Here is a 25,266-nt window from a genome sequence, read left to right as displayed (position 1 = left end):
CCACCAGAGCAGGTGTGAGCCTCAGTGGAAGAATTTGGTACCCAGCACCACCCGACCCAGGCCGCCAGCAGGGGCAGACAGGCCAGGCCCTTCATATGGAATAAGCCAGGCCCCTTGCTCACCCCCACCCCCAGAAATCTGTAGTAGGTTCCCCCACCCCCGCCCCCTCATCCCTGAATGAGGATCCCTCTCGTCTGTGCATCCTCAGATTATTCTGCCTACTGGAGGGCAAGCCTGTCGTGTCTCATAGTGGCTGGCCCCATGCTCTTGCCATCTCTGTGCCCGTGGTCCAGGCATTCTGGGCATGATGGGTTAATCCCTCTCGCCTGCTGCCAATCCTGGCTTTGTTTCCAGCGTTCTCAGTCCAGCCCACAGGGAGTGCAGTTCCTTCCTGCTCCACCCCAGCAACCACTCCTCCGTCACAGCATCACCCCCTTTGTCCTGAGGAAACCCTCCTGTCCCCACCAGCTCCCACCTCTGACATCAGCACTTCCCACACGGGCAAGCCACACAATGCTTCTTGTCCCACAGGATGGGAGGATCATTGGAAGGCAGGAGCCACATATGATGGGGAACCCCCGGGTTTCCTTTCCAGCCCGTTTGTCGTGCTGATGCTCCATCAGTCCCCCAGAGGGAATCCAGTATTTGGGTTTCCCCGATGTGCTTGACACACACGAAGTGACTCAGCAAATCTGGGCCCTCCTTCCAGCACCTTCTGAAATTACCCTCTCTCCTCGTGTCATTCCAGCCCCTCCCTCCCTCTGCGATCCTGTTCTCTCTCTGCACCTGCCCGTGCGATGCTTCCTCACACTCAACACCAGAAGGTGATCTCCTCCTGCCCCGCTTCACCTTCCCCAAGACAGGCAATGCTCCCTGCCTCAAGGGATGATGCCACCATCTGCCACTGTGCTACCTGGCCACCAGCCAGAGCTGAGGCTCATCCTGGTCACCCACTTGCCTCTCATTTATCCATTAATAATTGGTGTCACCATTTGCATGTTTCTGGAATATATCTACTTCTCTCCATTGTCACAGCCACCAGTCTGTTTCAGGCTAACATCATCTCTGGACTGTACTTCCAACCCCTCCTAACTGGCCCTGAATCCACCTTGCCTCCCCTCCCCCCATCCATCTTTGAGACTGCAGTCAATGCAATAATTTTTAATTCCTAACTGATCACATTACTACACAGCGTAGAACTCTTGGCTTCTGTACTAGGGTTCTCTGGAGAAAAAGCCAACAGGAGCTATATTGACTTATTTTTAAGGAATTGGCTCATGCAATTGTGGAGGCTGGAGAGTTTGAAATTTGTTGGGTAGGCTGGACAGTCAGGCAAGAGTTGATGTGGCTGTCTTGAGTCCACATTACACAGGGCAGCAGGCTGGGAGCCCAGAAAGGGTTTCTTACATTGCAGTCTTGAGGAGAATGTCTTCTACTTTGGGGAACTTCAGTCTTTGCTGTCAAGGCCTGCAACTGATTGGATGAGGCCTACCCACATGAGGGAGGGTAATCTGCTTTACTGAAAGTCAACTGATTTCAATGTTACTCTCATCTAGAAATACCTTTGAAGCAACATCTAGACTGGTGTTTGCCTGACATTTGGTCATGTGGCTTAGCCAAGCTGAAATGAAACTAACAATTAAGGTTCCTTTTGCACTTAGGATGAAGGCCACCATCCCAAGCATGACTACAAGGCTCTGTGCAATCCAGCCCCTTTCCCTCCGCCTCTCTGACTGTCTCCTGTTCACTCCTGATCATACTGGCCTCCCTTCCATTCTTGTATATACCATCTTCCTCTTGTCCGAGGACCAGTACACAAGTTGCTCCCTCTGCCTGAAATGTCCTCCTGCCAACCCCCAGCATGTGTGCACATACCCTCCTGCACACACATAAGCAGGTGCACCCCCATACGTGTTGACCAGGGAAGCCCTACCCAATCATCCTTCAGATCCTGGTCCAAATGCTGCCTCTTCTGTGAAGAGTGCCCACACCAGCCAACCTTCCCTGCTTCTTTGACTCAAAATAACTCTGTGCATATTGGTGTGTTTGGTTGTGTGATCATTTATTATCTGTCACCTCCACTAGACTGTAAACTCCTTGAAGGCAGGGACCAGGTCTCCTTGAAGGTCTATGTTGCCCACCAGAGTGCCTCCAGCACTCATAGGTGCTGAGTGAGTGTGTGAACAATTTGGAAAGAATAACTGGTCCTTGAATGTCATGTGTCCTCTGTTCCTTGTAGGGCCCATTCCAGCCGACGTAGGGCCTGCCCTTGCCTCTGGCTCCCCCACATCAGCTTCCCTGGTTCTCCTGCTCTGCTTTGTGGACGCTCTCTGCTCCTCCTTAAGATGAGCTCCCCTAAGCAGAGGAGCCCTCAACCCGTCTGCCCACCATGTGGTTCAGTCCACCTACTGGAGCCTCATCTGAAGCATCGGTTTCAGTCCTTGAAGACAAATATTCCAGACAAAGTGACTTGGTGAAGCTTTTAACTGGAGGAAAGAGGACTGGGAACTGTCCCCCCTCCATGAGCCCTCACATTCATATTTGTAGACAAGCGTTTGTGGAGGCAAAGCTGCTGCTGCCCAATGTCTTCGTGAGAAAATCTTTACATTTTTACTCTCTTGAGTGGAAACCTAACCAAAATCTAGACAGAGCAGAATTTGTGCTACCTTTTCCCTAACACTTAAAATAACAGAAGTTGACTTGTCTAACATCTAGTCATTGTTAATATTTTCCTGTAAACTTGGAAGTTTACAAACTGTAAGTTAAGATCTTGTGTTAAATCTTCCTTCAGGGTAAACCGACCAGCACAAGGTTGGGTTGTTTGTGTCCCAGATGCCTCAGAGCATCCCTGAAATGAGCCTTGTGAAAATTTCAGATTCAGTAGAGGCTACAGCTGTCCTCCAGCACATACAGTCGATGCAGTCATGAAGGCTTGAGGATAGAGCAAACCACACTTTCCCTGTGACTGATCTCCTAAAGCAGAGACGCTTTATCCTCATTCTGGCTCGGCGCCTACTAGCAGAGGTTTCTCCTGCTCTGGCGGCTGCACGTTCAGCTGGCGAATGGTCCATGAAACGTCAGTGCACCAGAGAATGACACCCTTCTGCATCTTTTTGGTGAAGGAAAAGAATCTTAATCTACGTCTTTTGTAAGTTGGGATTTTTTTTCCACTTTTCATTTTAAAAAATCAGAGCTCTGTTCCTTTATATGGTGAATTTCAGCAATTTTAAAAGTTCATCAGTTTTGTCCCTGAATTTGGGGCAGGATTGAATAAGATGGCAGACACAATGTTAGCACTCTGTTATTCCTCCAGAGAAAAGATGACTTATTTTTTGGAGAGTGGCTTTGAAATTGGCATGTATTAACAACTTACTTAAGACCTCTGGCAAGCCCAGGACTTCTCTTTGAGTGAAAAACTTAGTAAGCAGACAGTTTTGTGTCCCTGAAATTGCACTAAACAGCCCCCCTTCCTCTGTCCCCCGCCCTCCTAATTCTTCACCTGTAGGCTGACTGTGAGGTTAATACCAGATGAAGATTCCGTGACAGTTTCTGCCTCTGTGCCAACAACTCCCAGCAATTTGGAGGGGTGGGCAGGCAGGGAGTTTATCAAGGAGAAGACCACTTCAAGCTTTAAGTTTTCTTTTGAAACACCTGTGTATAAAAATGTCCTTGAAAAATACTGACTCGTATAAACTTGCAGAAATGTTAGAGGCTTCCCTCTCCCCAAACTCTAGTGTTCTTTACCCATTAGCTATTGCAGACTTCAATTCTTCTTTTTCCACAACTATATTTTAGACCACAGAGAGCAGTCCTAAGAAGCAGAGGCACAACTGTTGCCAACAACCAAAACCAAAACCAAAACCACAGAGCAACTGAAGGTTAGACAGGGAACCACCTTCTGTGCCCTGGGATGCAGACCACGGGCACTTGTCATCCTCAGGGATGAGAAGCATTTCCTGATCTGCCATTGGTGTCAGTCTGAACGTTAAAGAGACACTTCTTTTGTCCTCACGTGGCTGTTGGAAGCCGTAGGTTTAGAGGCTCCATTATTCACATCCACCATGGATGCCAGCATGCCAAAACTGTTGGTCTGGAGCAACTATTGAGTTTATTATGTGAAAGAAACAACAGTTTAGGGGTACCCTGAAATAGGCAACTACCTGTATTGCCCGGCCCCTCCCAGGGGGCACTGACTAGCTATGTGAGATGGATCTCTGGACCAGCCAAGGCTGTGGACACAGAAAGAGGAGCAACAGCCTCAGAGAGACCTTGTGAGAGGAGTTCACAGGGAGGGACGGGTCACTGGGCAGTGTGACTGACTGGTGGGCATGGAGGAGTGGGGACACATCCTGTGCTTCCCAGCATCATTCCTCCGTACCTGCCAGGACAGCTGGCCTTCTATTCGGCAGGCCATTCCTGAGGACCTACTGTGTGCTAGTCCCTCTGCTGGATAGTGAGGCCGGCTGGGTAAGATTGCATAGCAGAAAGAGAAAGGCCGGGTGCTCGAAAGATCTTGGGCACCTCGTGAGAGGCTGGGAGCATCTTTTTCAGACTCGCACTTGGGAAGGGGGCTCTGATGGCCATGAAGAGAGCAGATCGGGGTGGCTGGGGGACTCAGGGCTCACCAAACAGCCCAGTGGGAGCCCTCACGAACCACTCCCCATGAGACATCTCTGTTGGCTCATTTGTGGGTCCTCCACACCTCTGGGGCAGCACTTTGCATATAGGAAACAATTCATAAATATTGGCTGATTTTTTTTTTTTTCTTTTTAAGTTCTGTGGTCCTTCAGTCCCTTCATGGCGTAGCTGGGTGCTCTGATTCTTCTGTTTCTTTCACGTAAAGAGCTCTCTAAATATTTGGTCAAAAAGGTTTTGGTTTTAGATTAATTCCTAAGCTTCAGTTTACTGTGTCTGTTCAATTCCAGCCTTCCGCTCACTTTTTATCAGAGATTTAATCTTTCAAAAATGGACTTTAGAAATCTAAGATCACTTGAGTTTGTCTTAAGGGGGCTTGGTAAATATTCACGTTTTAAAGTCATTGCTACGTACAACTAGGCTTTTTTGGGAATCGTGCTGGTATAGATAAGTTTGTCATCCCTGCTTCTCAAAACACATTTCTTGACAAATCAGTATTTAAACTTTCCTGGTTAGAGTAACACAAAATGGGACTACTGTTATTTTTAAATCTATATTTGACTTTCTAGTTTTCCTTCCCATGTTTTCAAGAACTGAGTAGATACAGTAGATTTCACAGCTGACATCAGGCTAGTGAGGCACCAAGTCATGATTTATTTAGGCCTCACTGGCATCTGGTGGGCACCGGTAGAGCTCTGACCTTGTCTATTATGTGTTTAAAGCCAGTTATTTTTGCCCTGATGCTTCAAGAAGGACGCAGCCTTGCTGGGAGTTCAGGAAGGGCTCTTTGTTCCCTTATCACAGAGCCAGTTGGGCTGCTCCCGCTTCCCGGTGTGCAGGCTTTGGAAGCTCGCTGCCTCTCCAGATGCCTACTGAACTCAGTGCCGCTTCACAGGGCAGCCACCTGGGGTGCCAGGAAGTGGGGGACATACCAGGAGAGGGTGTCCTGCTTGGCAAGGCCACCCAGAGTCCTTGGGAGGGTGCCATGGCTGTTCAGTTATTCTAAGTGGAATGACTGTCCGCGGCGAAGAGGTGAAGCAGGAGGGCTCTCCTCATTCTTCCGTCCCCCTGCACCATGCCGCCTTCTCCCTCTTGGATGTTCTGAACTCTCTGTCCTCTCCTTCCACTACCTGCTTGTGGAACTTTATTCTCTGGGAATAGCAGATCGCCGGCAGCGACTCAGGGTGCTTGTCTACCATTGGTCTTGGTATTTTCACGAATACCAAAGCCTTGGGCTAAAGGGCTCAGGGCAGGTTTCAGGCCTCTGAGAGGCTTGTAAAGAAGAAGAGGGAAAAGGAGACACCCCCCAGAATCATGACTTGTGAGCTGTGACTTTTGTGAGTGAGAGCAGCCCTGGGTAGGGGGGTGAGGGGACTGAGGGTGCAGCTCTGCAGGTGCTATTGGCTGTTCCAAATCACCAGGTTCTCCACGTGGTGTGTGATTTGGGAACCGGCCCCTGCCGGTGAGCGAAGTTTCTCTAGGTTTCTGTGTTCTCCGAGTGTAGCTCTCTGTCATACACGGGAGTGTATCTGGGTACATGGCAAAGAGGAACGTGAGCGTAAGAGGCACATATGATGTGTGGATGGGCGGTGTCTACCAGCACCCGAGAGACGGGTTCTCAAACTTTAAAGTGCATGAACCCTGGAGAGGGATCTCGGTAAGTGCAGATTCTGATTCACTAGTTCCAGGGCAGGACCCAGAGAGAACGTGCTTCTCTGGCAAGCCTGCAGATGCCGCGGATACTGCGTGGACCACTGTGACATGGCCCTGCAACAATGCTTCTCAGCTTTGGGGCTGCAGATCCCCACACCTGGGGAGCTTTTACAACCTCTGATGCCAGGTTGTACCCCACAATTTAAATCAGAATCTCTGAGGGCAGGACAGTAGTATCAGTAGTTTTGGAAGCTCTCCCTGCAATTCCCACTCAGGCTGCATTCGTGGTGGGGCTGGGTGGGGAGTGAGTGCTGAGCGGATTCCTGTCACTTTGGAAATTTACCAAAGGTATGTTGCCGCTGCCGCCGTCAGATAGTGTGCCCTTTAAGTGTATACGAATTAAAACGAACAGCTACCTTTGGTGTTGCCAGCTGTGTTTTAAGAGAACACTAAGAAGCTTCCCAAGATTTCCTCCAGCCGCCAAGGCTGCTCCGCCCTGTTTACCCGCGGTGGAGCCTCAGCCGGAGCCCCTCAGATGCTCTTGCTCCTCTCCATTTACCCGAGGGTCTCTGTTCCTGCTGCACAGCCAGCTGCTCTCAGTTCTTTCTGGCTGTGACGGGGTCTAGATGAGAATAAAATGGGATGTTTTATCTTCCTGTAGAGCAGGGGGTTCTCAACCCTGACGCATATTTGAATCACCTTGGGCGATTGATTCTGAGTTAATGGGTCTGGGACAGGGTCCCTGCACCAGGGGAGCTTTAAAAGCTCCCTGGGTGATTCTAATGTGAACACAGGGATGAGAGCCAGGTTATAAGAAACTTAAAAAAAAAAAAATACGTATTTGTATTTTCTTCAACATCTTAAAAACTGGTTCTAGAAAATAAAAGATGATGCTCAGACCATAAAATATGGAAATTGTTTTTTAAATATACATTTAATGATTTCTTTAAATACATATTTAAATCTGTATTTCCCCCCATCCAGTATCTGGTATTTTTGAGGAGGCCAGTGGGCAAAGTGGGGAGATTCTTGAGCCGGATTTGGAGTACACCATTGGAGAAAGAGATTGTTCCTGATGTAATTATCACTCATTGTATTAATTAGGGCAATGCTAACTGGTGTAACACTGTGGGATTTTGGCGCACACGTAACAGTATGGCCCAGGGAGGAGGTCACAGGGGCGGCCCTCCTGTGCGTAGTCATTCAGGGCCCCCAGTTTGTGTCTCCAAGGTGGCCTTGGGAGGGGGGCGTGGAAGAGTGGGTGGGGCTCAGGGAGGCTTAGGGGAGGGCCCCACTGGCTCACACCCCATTGGCCAGAGCTCAGTCACGTGGCCACTCCCACCTGTGTGGAGTGGTAAGCGCCCAGCCCCAAGCCATGAAGGATGTCTCTGTGACCTACAGCATTTGTGTCTGGGATCAGATGCCTCCCAGAAAGGCACAGGTGCGCCGAGGCCGGGTGTGGGCCCTGCACTTGGAAATGCAAACTCCAGGCCGCCTGGGTGCGGGTGCGAGAGCCTGCGGAGCTGAAGTCCCGTGTTAAGCGCCTGTGCTCTTTTGTTCTTTTCTCCACAGATATCGCAAACGGCACCAGTTCAGGGGGGTACCGCCCACCTCCCAGAACCAAAGAAGTCATCATCAATGGCCAGACTGTGAAACTTAAATATTGTTTCACCTGCAAGATTTTCCGGCCCCCTCGTGCCTCTCATTGTAGCCTTTGCGATAACTGCGTAGGTGAGTAGAAGCAGAAATTGCCTCTGTTCCACTTCTAACGCTTGTGCTCAAATGTCTGTAGCTGATGGAGTAGCTGATTCCCTCTGAATAGACCTTGTGCTAAAGAAAGTCAGCATGTATGTCTCTTTAATCCTTCAAAACCAAACAACTAAATAATAATTAACGTTTCAACCCTATTGCCTCCTGCCACTGATCTCGTTCACCAAGCCTAGCGTTACCAAACCTTTTTTAGTTTTTCTTTTTACATCCTGCAGCACCTCTAGGACAGCACAGTGCCCTAGACCTTCTCCTTCTCAGGGTATGCACAACAAAGTGGGAGTTCTTTGTTCCTGGGAGCTGCCAGATGGGCAGACACTTGAAATAAAACCATTTCACCCTGAGATCCCTTCATTGCCCAAGGAGCTGCCTCTGTATATACCCAGATGTGATTTGTGCAAGTCTCCCAACTCCTCAGAGTGGCATTTTGCCTGGGGAGGTGGAGGCATTTGAAGGCCAGGGAGAGGAAAAGAGACAGAGAGGCCTAGAGACTTCCAGGCCCGCAGTTAGCATCATCACTCTTCCCAGAGACCACCAAGACCTACCTTCTCTGTCAACTTGTTTTCTCCAGGACAGACTAGGAGACAGGCAGAGGGAACACGGTGGGGCAAGAGGTCCTTAGTTGTCAGACTCGGCCCTGTGGTTAGGCCACCAGCGCCCCTGCACAGGATTTCTACAACTGATATAGGTGTTATCCCCTTGGAACTATTTGGCAAAAACTTCCTGTCACTTGAGACTAAGAGCTGCTACCTGCATCCACAGACCATCTTCTCTTCTGGGATGGAGCTTCTCCGAGATGCGGTTGGCAAGGAGACAGCTGAAGCCCCAGGTTACAAGAAGGGTAGTGAGAAACGGACCAAGGCTTTGCCCCACTGGGGACGACCCACATGTCTTCAGCCCCACAGCCTGCTCTAGTAGAAGTAACCAAGGATTTTCCTGGGCAAGTGGGCATGAAAATCCTGTTAACCTCATACCTAAAAAAAAATAGAACACTTCAGAATAAACCTGGTTTTCCTTAGTAACACATTATCGATTGGCAGCACTTTTTGAGCTGATTAGAATTCGCAGTCTCGATTCTTCTTGAGAAAAATATAATGTTATAGAATGTATTTCCTGCTGTGCAAAGCAGTTTTCCTTTTATTTGTCTGAAATGTACTTTATCCTAACTTTAATAATCTACAGCTTGGTAGAAAGTCCATGTTTTCCCTACCAGGCCTTGTCTTAGTTTTATTAACTCGGGTAGATTACTTTTAGCCTTTGGTTCCCCAGTGAAAGAGCATGGGATTTTGTTCAGTCTTTCCCGTGTAGTAAGAATCAGTTAAGAGCCTGGAATCTGGCGCCCAATGGCCTGGGTGCAAATACTAGCTTTTTGACTCAGACAGGCTACCTCATCTCCCTCCGCCTTGGTTTTCTCACCTCTACAATGATGTCAATAGAAGCACCTCACGGGATGCTTGACAGTGTAAACGAGCTAATGCATCCAAAGCACTTAGAACGGTGCCTGGCTTTTGGCAGATGCTCTGTAATTGTTAGCTCCTGTTCTGTTATTACTACTGTTCCCTTGACATTTCAGTTGCCTTTCTCTGGCCAATTTCTTGATCCACTGTGGCCCTCTACAGGTGTGATGACCAAGACTCTACCTGGTCCTCTATCTGAGGACACAAGCAGGGTTTCTACAAGGACACATGACAGCTTTTGTGTTCTAATACCCTCCCTGGTGACTCCAGCCCCAGTGGCCAGCCCATGCCCACCTTAAGGACACTTTTGAGCCAAAGCAGCATAGTGGCTTAAATATCTTTAGGGAAATGATCTGTAGGGATTCACAGGACCCTTTCTTGTGTTGTGACTTTGGTATTATTACATGATGGAATATTATGTGATGGAATAGTATGTAATTTATACTCCCTCACATAAAATTTTCTGTTATTTTGCATTTCTTCTCCTGGAGGGCTAATGACTTGCTTCAGTCAGTATTTATAGGAAGGGGTTTATTACCTACAGACCTGAAGAGGTTACTGGGCACCTCCTTTTCTGTATCATTTATAAAAATGTTCACCCGTTACTGGACACCTGACTGTTTCTATTCATTCATTTGTGTCAGTTGGTCTCAATCTTCTGTTTTCTGTCTGTAGCCTAGATTCCTAATCATGATAAAACTTTCTCCCTATCTTGTAGCAGTTTAAAATTCTCTTCAGATTATATTGTAAAACACTTTCAAAAAGTTCGTATAATTCCTTCATTTGTTCCCCCCATCACCCATAGGTTTACATGTTCCTTAAAGAACTCTGATGAATTAGATATAAAATCCTCTTACCAAAATTATATATCAAGTTAATGGTGTACTTCTCATATAGTATAATTATTTAAGTACCCTTTTTTATAGAAACTACCAGCTGAGAAAATAAGAGCCATCAGTCTATAATAGTTAGGAGCCCTTCTGATAGGTTCTGAGCAACCTTTCTGATAAATCCAAGTCACCATGGTAATCTAAACCCCCACAAGCAAACATGATGTTGCCCTATCATGCGAAGATGCAGAACAGCAAATAGAAAGGAGAGGAAGGGGGAGATTGGGGTGGGCTCAAGAGGAGGAAACTGGACAAAGAACACGTTGCCAAGAGCTGCCTCTAAGCATCACCTGATGGTCCCAGGGCTGGAGGTTGGCAAACCCCCATCAGGGAGGACAGGTGAGACAAATATTGTACAGTTGATTTAAAATAAAGCTGCTCACAGCACTCACAGAACAACCACACAGTGATTCAAACCTACGTCGCTTCGGCTTCCCAGTTCATTACACTACATTTGGGCCTTTGGTGTGACCCATTATCTGACCAACGAATTGGACCTTATGCATTCAGGAAAGGAGAGTGAAAATCAGATGTCTCCAACTGAGAAGTATATTTGCAGAATTTGCCACTATTTTATTTTTAGATAGAAATTTATATTGAAAGAACTCTACTTTTTGCAGCCAGGGGAGGAAAATACGACGATGTGCTGCAAGCCAGGGTTAGCACACGTGGCTTCCCTTCCCTTGTAATGAAGGGGTTTGGCTTGGGTTGGCAGCTCCTAGGTACGCACACAAATGTCGCTTTGCACTGGGAGAGGAGAGGGGAAAATGCAGCTTCCTGGGCAGTTCAGAAGAGGATTTTTCTTTTTTAAATAAGTCTGAAATGAGAGCAAAGTCACAGGGGCTCTGTACTTTGAGTTGAGGACTGAGGGAAAAGCTTTCTTGGGGAGCAAACTCTGCTTCTGATATAGGACCAGTTAGCCCAGCCAGGTGGTTGGGACATTCAGAGACCCAGGGCTGAATCCTGGTCTTGTCCTTGGATAGTATTGGAACCTGGGCAGATTATCTGACCACCCCCAGTTGTTTCCACACCTGCAAAGTGAGGTGATCCTAGTACTGCCCCACAGGTTTCTTTAAGGATGAAGCAAGATAGTGACCGGCAAGCACCCAGTACAGACCCAGGGACGTGCAGGGCTTAGAAAGGGCTGGCCGGTAGTGTTGTTATTTTGTGTAGCAGGAGGAGTGCTGTCTTGGTGCTCCCAGGGAACCGCAGAGAAGGAGATTCCCTTCACAGAGCAGCCGGAGTCCCCTTGTTTTCCGTAATCTGGGAGGGTTTTGATGATCTGCTGCCGCAGGGATGAATATATTCTCCCTCTCTGCTTCTGTTCATCTGTTTCTGTCTCTCTCTTGTTCTCTCTCGGTGTTGCCATCAAATTGCTTCTGAACTTTTGAAATGGACTATTTGGGGTTGTTTGTTCATCCAGGCCATTTTTGACATTGAGAATATTTTTAAACAGCTGTCAGCTGGGGCCGGGGAGCCACCTCTGCTCACTCAGACCCTTGGGGTCCCACAGATCATGAAAATGAAAGAGTGAACAGAAGGAGCTGGAAAGCAAACACGCACTTGTGAGGTCTTCTCCAACCCACTACGTACTCTCCAGCCCCAAAGGAGTCCCCTCATTTCCTTGACCAGGGCGGACACTTTTAGAGAAGTCTTACCTTTGGGGGCCTCTGGTCCAGTGTCAGAAGAGCCAGCAGCTTACTCTAGAATTGGGTATTTTTCATACAACCTAAACCTATCATAAAAAGGGATTTACTGGAAAGTGATGTATTCACACACTGTGAATGAAATTCGGTTTGCTAAGCATTGAGATAGGGCATTGTAAGCATTTGCAAGCCTGATGCACGAGAATGTGTCTAATGTTGAGCAGTCAGGAGGCAGCTGGAGGTGCCAGCACCTGGATCCCAGACCTGCTGACCTGTCTGGGCAAAGGGGAGCCTCTCTGTGTCTGCGATGCCACATCTGGACCTGCTGTGAGCACAAAGGAGGTGGTGCATGAAGCCCTCAAGTAGTGTCAGCCCCTGCGGAGCTCTTGGCAGGACCAGCCTTTTCCCTCACACAGGCCTGGTCCCATTTTCTTCTGTCCCCTTCTGTCAGTTGTGGTGTAGATGGCACCAAGAACTCCGCAGGGACTCAGTGTCCAGTTACCCTTGTTCTGGGAAGAGCTTAACCGTCATCTTTAAATGCCTGCACTGTCTCTCCTGGGCAGTTTACTACACACTCTTCCTTCTGCCCCACAGTGTCTCCTTCCCATCGATCTAGCTGCTTCCTCTGTGATGTGGGTTTCTGAGCTCAGACTGCGGATGTCTTGTCTGCTGTGTGCAGTCTGCTGTGTGCTGCTGCTGCTGCCCATTAGAGTCCAGTTACTGCTTCATAGTTGTATCAGTATTAAGAGGTCTGGAATATCTGAGATTTAAAATTGCAGCTGCCTCCTGCACTCTAGGATTCCCTTTTAACTGTTTGGGTATAGTGAGAAAGGTATTAGTTTTCCATAGGAAAGCGAGTCATTTGAAGGGAATGGAACAAGCTGGCATTTGTATCCCCCCAGGAACCAAAAAACGCAGGGATTTACTGTGTGCCACCCCCGCCACCGCGGTTTCCGGTATCCTTGCTTTTCACTGATGTTTAATGAGCACCTATGTGTCAGGCACTGTACTAGTATCTAGATGCATCAAAATAAAGTACAATCCCCAAGAATCATTATTAAGAACAGACCAAAGAGAATTCAAGGCAGAAAGCATTATATATATCATGTTATTTGGCTCAAAAAGAGTAATTTTACATTGGTAAAGAAATCAATTAAAAATTCAGTCACAACACATATGCATCAAATAACATTGCATCAAAATACAGAAAGCAAAAATTGTCAGAAAACACAAGGACAATTTGGTATAAGCATAATGCTAGTGAGAAATAATAACATACCTCTGGTTTTGTTGGCTCAGGTAAGCGAACTGAAAGTAAGAAAATAAAATTTTAATTTTATAATTATAACATATATTAATATATAATTAACAAACATATGCTGAACTTTGTTCCTACAAAGTTTACTTAGTTTTTTTAACTGATTGTGGAACACTAGCAAAATTAACCATACTAGCTGCACAGAAATTTCTAACTTCCTAAAAGCAGATATTGCACAGACTGTGTCATCTAATGACGCAACAATAAAATTAGAAATCCATCACAAAAATATAAATACACAAGCCTAACCTAACTGTAATATTTTAACAAAATCTTTTCATCAATTCTTGGGTGACAGAGACTTCAAAATTGTCACTGTAGAATAGTCAGAAAATGACAATAAGAACAATGCAAAATAAAATGCTGCTAGTCAGGGGTCATTGTGCTGTATACCAGAAACTGACACATTGTAACTGACTATACTTCAATTAAAAAAAAATTTTTTTTAAACTACTAGTCAGAATTCTAAATTTTAAGCACACAAAATAGTTAACCTCAGCAGAAAAGGAGTTATTTGGAAGCTCTCAGGTAGCTGGTAGAAATGAAGGAGAAAGCTGGAGACCCAGACTCACAGACCAGGAGAAGCTGGGGCAGGTGGGTGGCTGAGCACAGTCAGTCACTCCTGCAGTAGGATATCGCAAGAGGTGCAGGCACCACAAGAAAGATGTTTATGGTACCGCCACTGAGTTCTAACTCTGTGGCTGCCATAGCTTAGAACTGTGACTCTGTCTGTCTGCAAGGACCATGGGCTCTGGGCTCAGAGGTCTGGTTTGGTCTCCACACCCAGGCAGCCAGCGAGGCAGGAGAGGTAGCTGCCCCACTCTTAGCTTCTATAATGGGGGTGGCAGGGTGGGGCCTACTTCCCACCTATTTTGAGATCCTCCACAAACAGGAAGTTTACTTAGATGGTGGATGGCCAATGAAATTAACAGTTTTTAAAAGTCTAGTACAACCCCCCCCCGAATTTAGAAGCAAATAAACGAACATAGCAGCCATCTCAAGAAGACAGAAAAAGAATAGCAAAATAAACTCAAGAAAAACAGGAAGAAAACAATTAATAACCTAGAAAACAGAAAAATAAATATGATACCAGATCTAGTTCTTTGGCAAATAAATAACAAAAAGATACTCTTCTGGTAAGACTGAAAGAGAGAAAACAGATTCAAATGAGACATTCTCCCCCACAAACTTACTTATAGTGTAATGCAGTTGGAGGCAGAGGACTAGATAAAAAATGTGCAGTTCAGTTACCAAAACCGTTTTGGAACACGAAACGGTGCAGGTAGACATGCATTATTAGATATTATGAAGTCCGAAGCATATTACCAACCCACAGACCAGTGACAGAAAGCGACCCAAGGGCCGAGGCACAGGCACATGGGTATACATGTACACGTGTGAGGGATTTCTTCAGTGTCCATTTCTATACTTTCCAAATCCCCAAAGCGATCATTAGATACACAGTTCTGCTAAGGTGTCTGGGTCTGGGTCTTGTAGTCTGCAGGGGAAGGCAAAGCAGTGTAAGTAAACACAACAACACACTAAGTGCAGCTGTGGGTAAGGGTCTTTGAGAGCCCAGGTTTCACTGCGCGGTTTGTCCCTGTACCAAGTCTGACAGTGTAAGTAGGAGTTACTGGATTGCAGAAGAGCAGGACGCCCAGAATTTAGACATCTCAGCAGACAGAACATAGAACAGAGGCTCAGAGACTTGCAGGGAAGAGCGAGGCATTTAGCCCAGCAGGGATTTTTGAAAAGTCAAAAAGTTCAAACTGCTGAGATTATTGGAAGCTGTTTAATCTTCACTGTTCATGTGGGGGCTGCCGTCAGCTTTCTGTGGGGCTGTGTTTTTCTGCTCCTGAAGGCTTCCAGCCCCTTTGTGTTAACCTTTTAGTTTTTTTTTCTTAATGTATGGAATTTCATCCTTTCTTTCTGGTTTAAGCAATAGGTCTTATAACTAAATTTTTAAATGTACCAAACAATCTAATTAATGCTTTTGGATTCAAGCCATTGATCACATCTTCACCCACTCCCATTCTTTGACCTCTCTGGAGAGTTTCTGCGCACCTCAGATCCGCCAGTAACTGTGTCCCCCTCCTCTAACTTGAGGTGAATAAATACAGACATAAGATCTTTTAGCTGAAACAAACTTGGAGGTTTTTCTTTTCACAGATAATCTACTGTAGTGCACTGAGGGTTTAAGGAGACTTGCAAAATGACAGATAGCTTCAGGGAACATGATCATCATTGTGATGTAACTCACACTTTACAAGATCATGGGGAGAGCCAGAATTCATTTCACGGCTGTGCCGAAGACTGCCATTTGTTCATAAAGGGTTTTATTCATTGAGAGAAGAAACTCAGAGTCAAATGTGCTCACCTCTAAACAATGTAAATAAGACTTTGGCTGTGTATATTTGACACTAACTTATTCCTGGTTTTCTGATAAGCAACTCAGGTCCTTTTCAGAAATGGATGGTAATTTTCATTGTCACTCATCATCAATGACTCATTGTTATTAGTTCGAGTGACAGATGCAGAATTCCAAGTAACCTTCCTGACTCATTTGACCATCAGATGACATTCTTTCCTGGAAGACTTTTCACCTCCTTTTATGCCAAATTAAAACGGTTCCTGGTTGTCAGACGCTGTTTTTTCTCTTTCCTGCCAGCTCTCATTTTCTATACTTCACTATTGGTTCCCAGCTCCTGGGAGCCAATTGTTCTTCCGTTGGTCCTTCTGTAGCCTCTTCCTGGCTCTCCTCCAGCTCCACTCCTGGCTCCCCTTCATCCTCCATGGATTCTTCCTGCTGTGGCTGGAGACACCCTTTTGTTTCAGCCAGATAAGCTCCTGGTCCCTTCTCTGGCAACATCTTTCTCAACATGCCTGCCCCACAGTAAAAGCTCTTGTGTTCTGCCACCAAGAGTTTCTTCCCCTTAAAATTAAAATTGAGTCAGTCTAGAGGTGCTTTTGAGGCAGTGACCAAAATAAAATAAAATTCTACAAAATCTTTCATATTCCAGAAGAATTTCCTTCGTAACATGTTTGTTACAGATGTAAGTAGGTATAAGTAGATGTAAGTTCTTCAAAATGGAGTACCTGGGCCGGGGAGCCTGCATTTTAGAAAATTAAAAGTAGAGAGGATCTTATGCACAATCAACGTTGAGAGTCATGGGAACAGACTTTCTCAGACCCTCTCTAGGTTCTACCATTGAGGTCAGGCCAGCTGGATGTGTTGGAAATTGCTCATATCTCTCTCTGGAGAGCAGCAGCCAGCAGTGAGGCCTTCTACTGAAGGTAGCTAATTCCAGAAGAGCACTGCTATGGTGAGCTGCAACCTTGAAAAATTAATATTAGTAAATCACTACCATCTTTTGAGGCTTGTTGGAAACCATGCATTATAATTTTATAGATGAAAATTTATCAGTAATTTGTATTTCTTCTCTAACTCATCTTCAGGTCACAGTCCTGGGTGTTTGAGGTGGACATTGACATGGTTTGACCACCTGGGTAGAAGTCCAGCAAGCTGCATGGCCAGACCAGGGCCCAGGGGTGGATGTTGAGAGTCAAGAAGAGGCCAAATCTGTAGAGAGCTTTGTAAAGCAAGTGAACTATCATCCTAAAGAAATATTTGACAGGGTTGTAGCACTCAGAATATCTACTCTGACCTTAGGAGGTTTATCTCAGACCAATTCCCATAAAGAGGAGAAATGGGAGGAAAGGCTGGAAAAATTCAATGGCAGCCACACTGGCCCTTGGATGCCTGTTGAGAAAGAAAGATTAGACTCAGCCCCTAGTGCATGGTGCTTATGCAGGAAATTGAGATGGTCTATCTCACACACAAGTGTAAAGTGAATTGATGAGATGTATTAGTTAGCTCTTGACCGGTGATGCTGTATAACAAACACCCTCCAGAGTCTCAGTGCCTTTTAAAAAAAGCATTCCTTTTTCTCATGTGCCTGTGGGTCATCTGGGACAGCTCTGGGCGTGGCTCCGGGCATTGCTCAGGTTCAGTCTTCTCAGATTTGATTCTGGGACCCACACAGAAAGGATAGCAGCTGCCAGGCATGTTCTCCTCACGGTGGGGTCATGGACCACGTGTTGATGGGGCTAAAATATGCAGTGTCGCTTACGGCACATCTGCTAAGACTCCGTTAGCCATGACCATGACCTTGACCGTGTCCTATCAGTGGGGCAGGGAAGGATACTCCACTTTGAGGAGGGGAGCAGTGCATACTTGCTGAAATAATCCAGTCTGTCACATGCAGAGAGACTGAAAAGCCAAAGATCAGTTACTTTCTGAGAAGCAGCTGTATGTCTTATTCACCTTTTTAAAGCAGATGGTGCCTTACAGTAGATGCCCTGTTGTTGACTTGACTTGCCTGGAATTGAAATTGGCCTCTAGCAATGGATTTGGGAATTAGGGAGGCTAAGGCTGAAACATACCTCACCAGCCTCCAAATTTCTTCTCCCAAGATATTTGTGGCTGTATCAGCCCATCCAGCTGCTCTCTGTTGGGTATTAAACAATAAATCTTTCACCAAATTCCACCCACTGTTTGTAGGAGTTGGGCAGGACTGAGCTGTTAAAGGTTGGAAACTTGGATAGTAAAAAAATAACCTGTGTGCTTTAGCTTTGAAAGCTTAATAAACGTTTGTACTTTGTTTTTTAAAAGCTATGAAAATTATTTGGTTTCTTGGAACAGATTAAGGTTTCATGTTATTTTTAGAAGGTTGAGAAGTATTTTAAATAAAGGATTAATTGAACTGGAAAGACCATAGACCATATTGGAATAAAGGAAGAAAAATAATTTATTTAAGAATCTAGTAATGTACCTATGAAAATATAATTATTATATTTTCTTGATTAAAGTGAAATGAATACATAGAAGTAATTTGTACTAAAATAACTTTCATTTTTATGATGCCATCACGTATTTATGTATGTTTTTTTCCCTTTGGAGGTAGTTCTATATACGTTATCTCATTTGCTGCTCACAACCAGCCTGAGCATTAGCAGGGCAGAGAGAACCATCCACATTTGCTACAGAACTCAAATTCAGAGAGGGCAGGGGCTGTCCAGGCCCACACAGCAAGACACTGGCAGCTAGAACTAAAGGGAAGCCTCCCAGCCTCTGTGTGAAGGTGTGTAAACCACAGACTTAGAGCAGAGAAAAACTCAGCCGGGCCTGCAAGTCAGCAGCAGGTGGACAAGTAAAACCGTAACAGGTGAGGAAAGGTAACCATTTCCACACCAGCCTGGGAGAAACACAGATCATCCAACAGTTCGTGTCCACCGTGAGTGGGGCCCTGTGCCTGGTACGAGGCTGGGGTGCAATGTGCAGAGGGAGAGTGGAAGACGAATCCCACATGTCACCAGCCTTTAAAAGCTTGTAAAAGCTGAGGAGGAACTGGGGAGGTTAGCGTCTGGCACGACCTAGTGGGGCTCATGCAGAGTTATAAGGATGCTCAACATGTTAGTTATTCCCAAGATTATCATGTTAACAAGACAAGATATAGTGTAAGTACTTTAATTTTTAAAAATCTTTCATAGATGGCATATGAAGATGATTTTACCCTCTGGAAATTATACTGCCTCACCATTCTTGTTTTCAGTGTCACAAAGGCTCTCTGTACCTCGGATTGGACCTCTTCCTCCTCAGGGTTCCTGTTAGTCTTTAAGATCCTAGGCAAGAGTTTAATGGGTCTGCAGGAACCAGTAAGCTGATAGGTTTCAGCCACCTGAGCGAAAGTAGTGAACCCTAAACATTAGAAAGAGTTCAACGATCTCTTGATAATCCCCCAAGACAGACAGAGCAGAACAGGGGCCCTACTGCAGACATGCAGCTCACTCCCTGGGCCCAAGCCCTCCAAGGACACGCCTGACTAGGGGCCGAGACCCTTGCCTCTAGGGTTTGCTTAGAGCAGGGATACCTCACCTGGGCACCGTGGATGGGATTCAAGGGATCCACGAGCTTGGATGGGAAAAACCATGACATCTCTATTCTCACTCGCCTCCAAATGAAATGTAATATGTCCTTCAGTGATAACAGAGGCACCCCGCTAGTTGTGTTAGTCACTAGAAACCACAGACATTTTCAAATGACGTTACAGACATCGCAGGTAAATCAGAAGCTCACTGACACTTGCTACCACTTAGAAACTGCAGTGCTTGATAAACCTTAGCTCTTGCTATTTGGCATATGAATAAATAAGCATGTATTTTACTATGTCACAAAAAAACTTTTAAACTGTTTTGAAAATGAGATTTATTTCTGGTTTCTTTCATCACCCCACGGAGGCTATGTATTTAACAACATTCTGGGAAGGGGTCCCCGGCTTCACGAGACTGCGAACAGGGTTCCTGGCACACAAACTAGGTTAAGAACCCCAGTGGAGTCTTGTTTAGAGCCTGCAGTTATTAGAAAACAGGCTGCTTAAGATGACAGGTAGCATTGCTCCCACCCCAGAGGGCTTCTGTTGATTTTTTTCAAGTAATAGTAACAGTTATTTCAAGAATTCCATTTTTAAACGTTTCTTTTTTAAGAAAAGAAAAACTATACTGGGCTCATTCTTCCTTCCTCTTTCTCAACCCAAACACAGGTGTACAGTGCGCGGCGCGCACATGCACACACAGACACACACACACAGAGCTTCCTGCAGGGGGCGGGCGGGCCTGGGCCACCCACCTGGGTGCCTGTCAAACCTGGTGTCCAGCCTGCTCCAGACTCCTGGTGGTTTTCTGGGAGCATCTGTGTCACCTTTTCATTGCAAAGTAGAAAACAGAGAGCTCACTGGCAGGTTGGGGTCTGTGCCCCTGGCCCTTCCCAGCCTCTCCCTCCCCACCTCTGTGTTCCTGGGTAAATAGAACCCTTCTTAAAAATTGTTAAGACATGGGGAGGGTATAGCTCAAATGGTAGAGTGCATGCTCAGTATGCATGAGGTCCTGGGTTCAATCCCCAGTACCTCCTCTAAAAATAAATAAATAAACCTAATTACCCTCACCCCCAAAAAAACTTAAAAAAAATTATTAAGAATTCACTATTTCCCACTGTTCATGTCTCAATCGCTTTATGCTGCTTAGAAATCTTGGGAAGAAAAGAACCCTTGGTGCAGTTAAAGAAATCTAAATTTTCCCACAAAAGATAATACAATATTGTGTTAAAGTTGAAGCTAGGATTATTTCCAAGCCCCAATCAGGTTTTATAATGGTTTGTGTCACATACCTTTTCATTGAAAGTTAGCAAAAATAAGATGGTGTTACAGAGAAGACGCTTGGATCTTACACATTAAATTCACAGCCATATCACAGTTGAATGGTGTGCTATGTATCGTGTGATAGAAGTAGCCAGTTGTCTACCAAGCCATTTGTGCCTGAAAAACCATTTGGTTAGTACTAACTGATTTATGGGTTTGTTTTTCACTTCAATGAATTGAACCAAAAATGAATTTTTTCCATCTTTGATCATACTGAATATTTGCTGCAGGACAGAAAATCATCAGCATGTATGCCTGGGATTCTTATAATGCTGTGCTCAGAGATGTGGTGCTTCTAGGCTAAGAATCCTTTAGGGCTATACACATGGCCATGTATACGTACCAGTGTAAGAATGAGTGAATTAATCTACTGTCGATTGTGTGCCTGGCTCGTTGCTCGGTGGGCACCGGGGAGACGATGGTGAACTTGAACAGCACAGCCCTGTCTGTAGAGCTTTGCTACGGAGGAGCACAGGTAGATTAACGAACACCTGTGGGACAGGGTCACATGGGCGTGTACAGGAGAAACTCCTAACCCAGAGGAAGGAGCATCCCATCTGAAACCAAAGGATGAGTGCCAGTCGTCGGGCAAAGGGAGGCAGGCGACTAGGAGGAAGACGTGTGCAGAAGCCCAGAGCAGCAGGAGGCAGGCAGACCGAGGGCCTGGAGGAAGTGGCTGCCCTCCAGGAGATGTGGAGACTTCAGGCAGAGAGGACCGAAGCAAGAGGCAGGACGTGAGCATACACCTTCCAAGCCATGCTATGGAATTTCAACCTTATCCTAAGGGCAAGAGCGATGGAGTGGCCTTATCAACTGTGTATTTCAGGAAGTGCCCTCTGTCGGCATTGCAGACAGTGAACTGTATGGTGATAAGATGGGTCCAAGGAGATGGGCGAGAGGGCTGCTGCCCCAGGGCACGGGCAGGTTACAGCAACCCAGGCTCAGGTAGTAGCCACGGAGATGGAAAGATGCCGTGGGCGGATCCCAGAAATACTCTGGAGGAAGAAGCCACAGCACTCAGTGCTTCATTAAATTCATGGAGTTGGGGCAAAGAAGACAGTTTGATCCTTCTGTCTCCTGAGCACGTGGTTATTTTCCCATGTTAGAAAACTAGTTTTTTTAAAGAAAAGTAGAGTTCACATATTTCAGGTGAATCATGACACGATGACCTGAGTCTGTAAAGAACATGACTCAGTTTAACCACCTGGAGCCCTCTGGCTCTTGGTCCAGAGCTTGATCTGCAGCAGCTTAAACACGAGGATCCAGAGACAGTGAAGTCAGCTTCCGGGCACCGAACCTGAGCCCCGCGTATGTCCAGCTCTGAATGGTTAGCTGGAGTCTGCAGTCAAAAAACACACAGAAGGAAGAAAACGGGAGAGGAGAAAAGGAGTGTTAGAAAATAGTAGGAAAAGAAATGCAGAAAGGAGGGAGCAAGAAAGGCAGACGCGGAGAGGAAGTGAGAGGTAGTGAAATGGATGTGGTAACACAGGTGCGGGATCCGAGCCCTGCGGGGCGGAGCTGTGACCGGAGAGGGCGCCCCCCAGCTGCTCAGGGTACCAGCCCTGCCACCGGGGCAGAACCCCAGTGACTCAGCTTCCTCGGCCAGAACGTTCCCCACGGCCAGCATGACCTCTCCTCCCTTCTGTCCAGCTCTTTACAGTTTACAAGGGGAGGTCCTGAAGAGCACTGAGAGCTTTGTGGAGAGAGAGGTGGACTCTTTAATAGTCTTTTGACAAAAATCGTTTTAATAAGCTGCTAATGAATCCGTTTTCAACCCTGCTAGAAGCAGAAAGCTTCCCCCTCTCCTGGGGCTTCGGGATAGACAACAGAGGCGGTGAAGACAGTGCTGAGAGGAGGAAGCAAATTCTTCAAGAATCCACAGATAGCAAGGGACTGTCCATGGACAAAGACTGGACTCTGGGCGAGTGCTTTAGCGAAAGTAGAGGAAGGGGAGCCTAGCCTCAGGATGTCAGGGAACAAGCAAGGGAACCCCATAGATGCAACCAGGCTGGAATAGGTCCAGTCTCCTCGACTTGCTGACTAAAAGTCATCAGCGGTTCCTTGGAGAGAAAAACTGGGAGATAACATCATAACGTGCATTTGTGAAACTTTTACCCATAACTTTGTAGGGCGAGTCCTTCTAATGCTCATCCCAGAGGGGACATCCCAACAGAGTCCTTCGCTGGCATCATAGAGGAGTGGCCCCGCCCCCTCATATATGATTATCTGCAGGCAGCTAACGAGGGAGATCCTGCCCAAGTCAAGAAGCTGGACCTAGTGTGGGAACAATCAAGAAAACCGCCCGCCCCCGTGAAAGTTCATTGAGCCTTGTTTTGTTCAGTCCATCGCCATGGGAGCCTCACACACCCCCAGGAGGCAGGGGTGGAGGGCTGTTCATCCACACAAATGAGAAACAGCAGGCGAGGCTGGCTCACACCCTGGGAAGCAGGGGGCTACCCCAGAGCCCTCTCAGAGCAGCCCGACTCTTCACAGGATTGGGGTCCTGGTTTTGCTGGGCTGTACAGAGCCACCCTTTGGGACAGAGCTCTCACACTGAATGTGAGAAGCCAGGATGCTGAACTGTTCATCTTCAGCAAATGACTCTATGACTCACTCTCCAGGGGCAGAACCCTCCCACTGTGCACAGCCAGCCCTTCCTCTGCCTGTGGTCAAACCACTTGGGCAGCCAATTCATAATCAGAAGGACGATTTATAAATGTAGAATGAGAAATATAACCATCAAGAGAAGAGAACCCGCATGGCCAGCCCCGGAGGGCCTTTCTGGACACTTGGGTCAGATACTCTCACGTAAGACCGGAAGCCATTTGAATGTGCATTTTACAAAAATACTTTGTTAGAAGACTAACAATTTAAAATAATGCACCTAAAGTCAATTTAAAAACATGTCTTTTCTTATGCTGTGCATTTATTTATGTATTTAAAAATTGTTTTCAACAAAAGAAAGAGACTATGTCTCATGCGATATTTTGGAAAAACGCATCCTTCACCAACAGGAAAGTCTCAACAACAGAATTTGTGGGGTGTCCAGGGCATATTTCCAGCCTGTCCTGGATTACTGCCATGAAATTCAACCCCGGGGTCAGTGTGCTGCACACAGGCGTCCTCCTACTGTAAAAGTAAATTGGACCTACTCCGGAGGAGAGTGATCTTTGGCCATGGTTTTATTTTTATCTGACCAAGAAGTGCTCACCTCATTTCTGCCCATAATTGTCAAACTGCAACTCTGCTTTTAAAATAGTTTTCTTCAAAACCCAGAAAAGCCTCTAGCAGTTAACTTCATGAAAGTCTGTTTCTGTTTGCCTCCCTCTCCTCACACCTGTACCTCTGTGGCTTGCTCTGTCTCCCTTGATTTGTGTGTGGCTCCTGGCTTTGTCTCTGGGGAGCATGAGCTCATTTCCAGTCTTGCTGCCTTTTGCCTTCCTGAAGACTGTCTCTCTCTCTCTCTCTCGTTTATGTCTCCAGCTTAGGCATCTGGTCAGAGCTCCAGGCTTGCAGATGCATAGGACCCCCACCACGCAGAGTGCCAGCACCTTCCATGGTTGCACAAGGCAAATACCTGATGGTCACATTTGGCTCCCTCCTCTCCCATTCTTCCTTGAACCCATCACCGGGCTCTGTTTTCTTACTTGGTGGGTGCATTTCCCTCCCTTTGCGTTGGCCCGGCCAGCTGCAAGCTACCGTCGTCTCTCACCTTGCCTCGGCAGGGGTCTCCTAGTGGACTCCCACTCTCCACTCCTCTCCCTACCCAGTCCACCCTTTACCATCCCAAACAGAATCTTCTCACACTGCCTCTTTCCTTAAAAGTGATTTCCTGCTGGTGGCTAATTGGAAGGGGGCCAGAATCCTTAACCTGGCCTACAGATCGTGCCCCACCTACCTCTCCAGCTCCAAGGGCCCCCTCTCCCTTCCTGGAAAAAGCCACGGTCCTCTCTGTTAACTCCCACTCACCTCTGAGTGGAGGGGCTGGCGGGGGGATCTGGGGTGGTTCCTAGGGAAGCACACTCCTCCCATGTGGCTTTCTGTACTCAGCCTTCAAGCTCTGACAGATTCGCCACCCTGCTGGCTTATCTGGTGAAGGTCTCTGCCCCAGGGACTCATCAGCTCCCAGAGGGCAGCCTTCTCTGTTCCTCACCTCGCATTCCCAGCAACCCGCACCTTGCCTGCCCTAAGTGCTCAGTGAACATTTGCTGAAGGAGGGAGGGAAAGATGAAAGGGGAGAGATGAAGGAGAAAAAACAATTGGACATTCTTTTGCCTGTATCTGCCCTCATCTCTCTTTTACCTTTCTCTCTTTAAAAAAAAAAAAAGTGTATTATTTTTTTAGCTCAGTGACTAGGTTAGTGTTCTCAACTGGAACAAAAAAGTTTCCTTCCCCGAATCTAAACTAAACAAAACAAACTGAAGCGCTTTGCTGTACACCTGAAACTAACATTGTAGATCGACTACACTTCAATAAAAAATAAGAATTTTTTTTAAAACTAAACAAAATTCACAGCTCACACCCTCAAACCTCCTAGCAGCACAAATGAAAATTTTCAGACTCCAAGAGAAGTGATACAATTTTTTAATTAAGTTTGATCAGGAACTAGTAACCGTGATACAGTTCTAGGAGGATTGAAATAGCAAT

General features: G+C 46.4%; 1 protein-coding gene and 1 long non-coding RNA gene across 3 annotated transcripts in view; one reads left to right on the top strand and one right to left on the bottom strand.

Annotated features, from left to right (window-relative positions):
* The window catches only part of ZDHHC14 (zinc finger DHHC-type palmitoyltransferase 14), a 243,711-nt gene that overhangs the window by 173,357 nt on the left and 45,088 nt on the right, over positions 1-25,266 (top strand). For both annotated transcript variants that reach the window (XM_031456608.2, XM_031456607.2), the window contains exon 3: positions 7,861-8,019. In XM_031456608.2, coding sequence (XP_031312468.2) covers positions 7,861-8,019 — 159 coding nt within the window. The remainder of the gene's footprint in view (positions 1-7,860; positions 8,020-25,266) is intronic.
* On the bottom strand, positions 11,014-14,252 carry LOC135321472 (uncharacterized). The gene is made up of 4 exons (XR_010381204.1): positions 13,861-14,252; positions 13,328-13,356; positions 12,061-12,137; positions 11,014-11,946 (listed from the first exon to the last, which is right to left on the bottom strand). It is a non-coding gene; the product is annotated as an uncharacterized LOC135321472 (long non-coding RNA).

The sequence above is a fragment of the Camelus dromedarius genome, chromosome 6 (assembly GCF_036321535.1).
Source record: "Camelus dromedarius isolate mCamDro1 chromosome 6, mCamDro1.pat, whole genome shotgun sequence".
In the NCBI taxonomy this organism is placed as follows: Eukaryota; Metazoa; Chordata; class Mammalia; order Artiodactyla; family Camelidae; genus Camelus; species Camelus dromedarius.
Note: the sequence above shows the minus strand (reverse complement) of the source record. Positions and strands in the feature narration are given on the sequence as shown.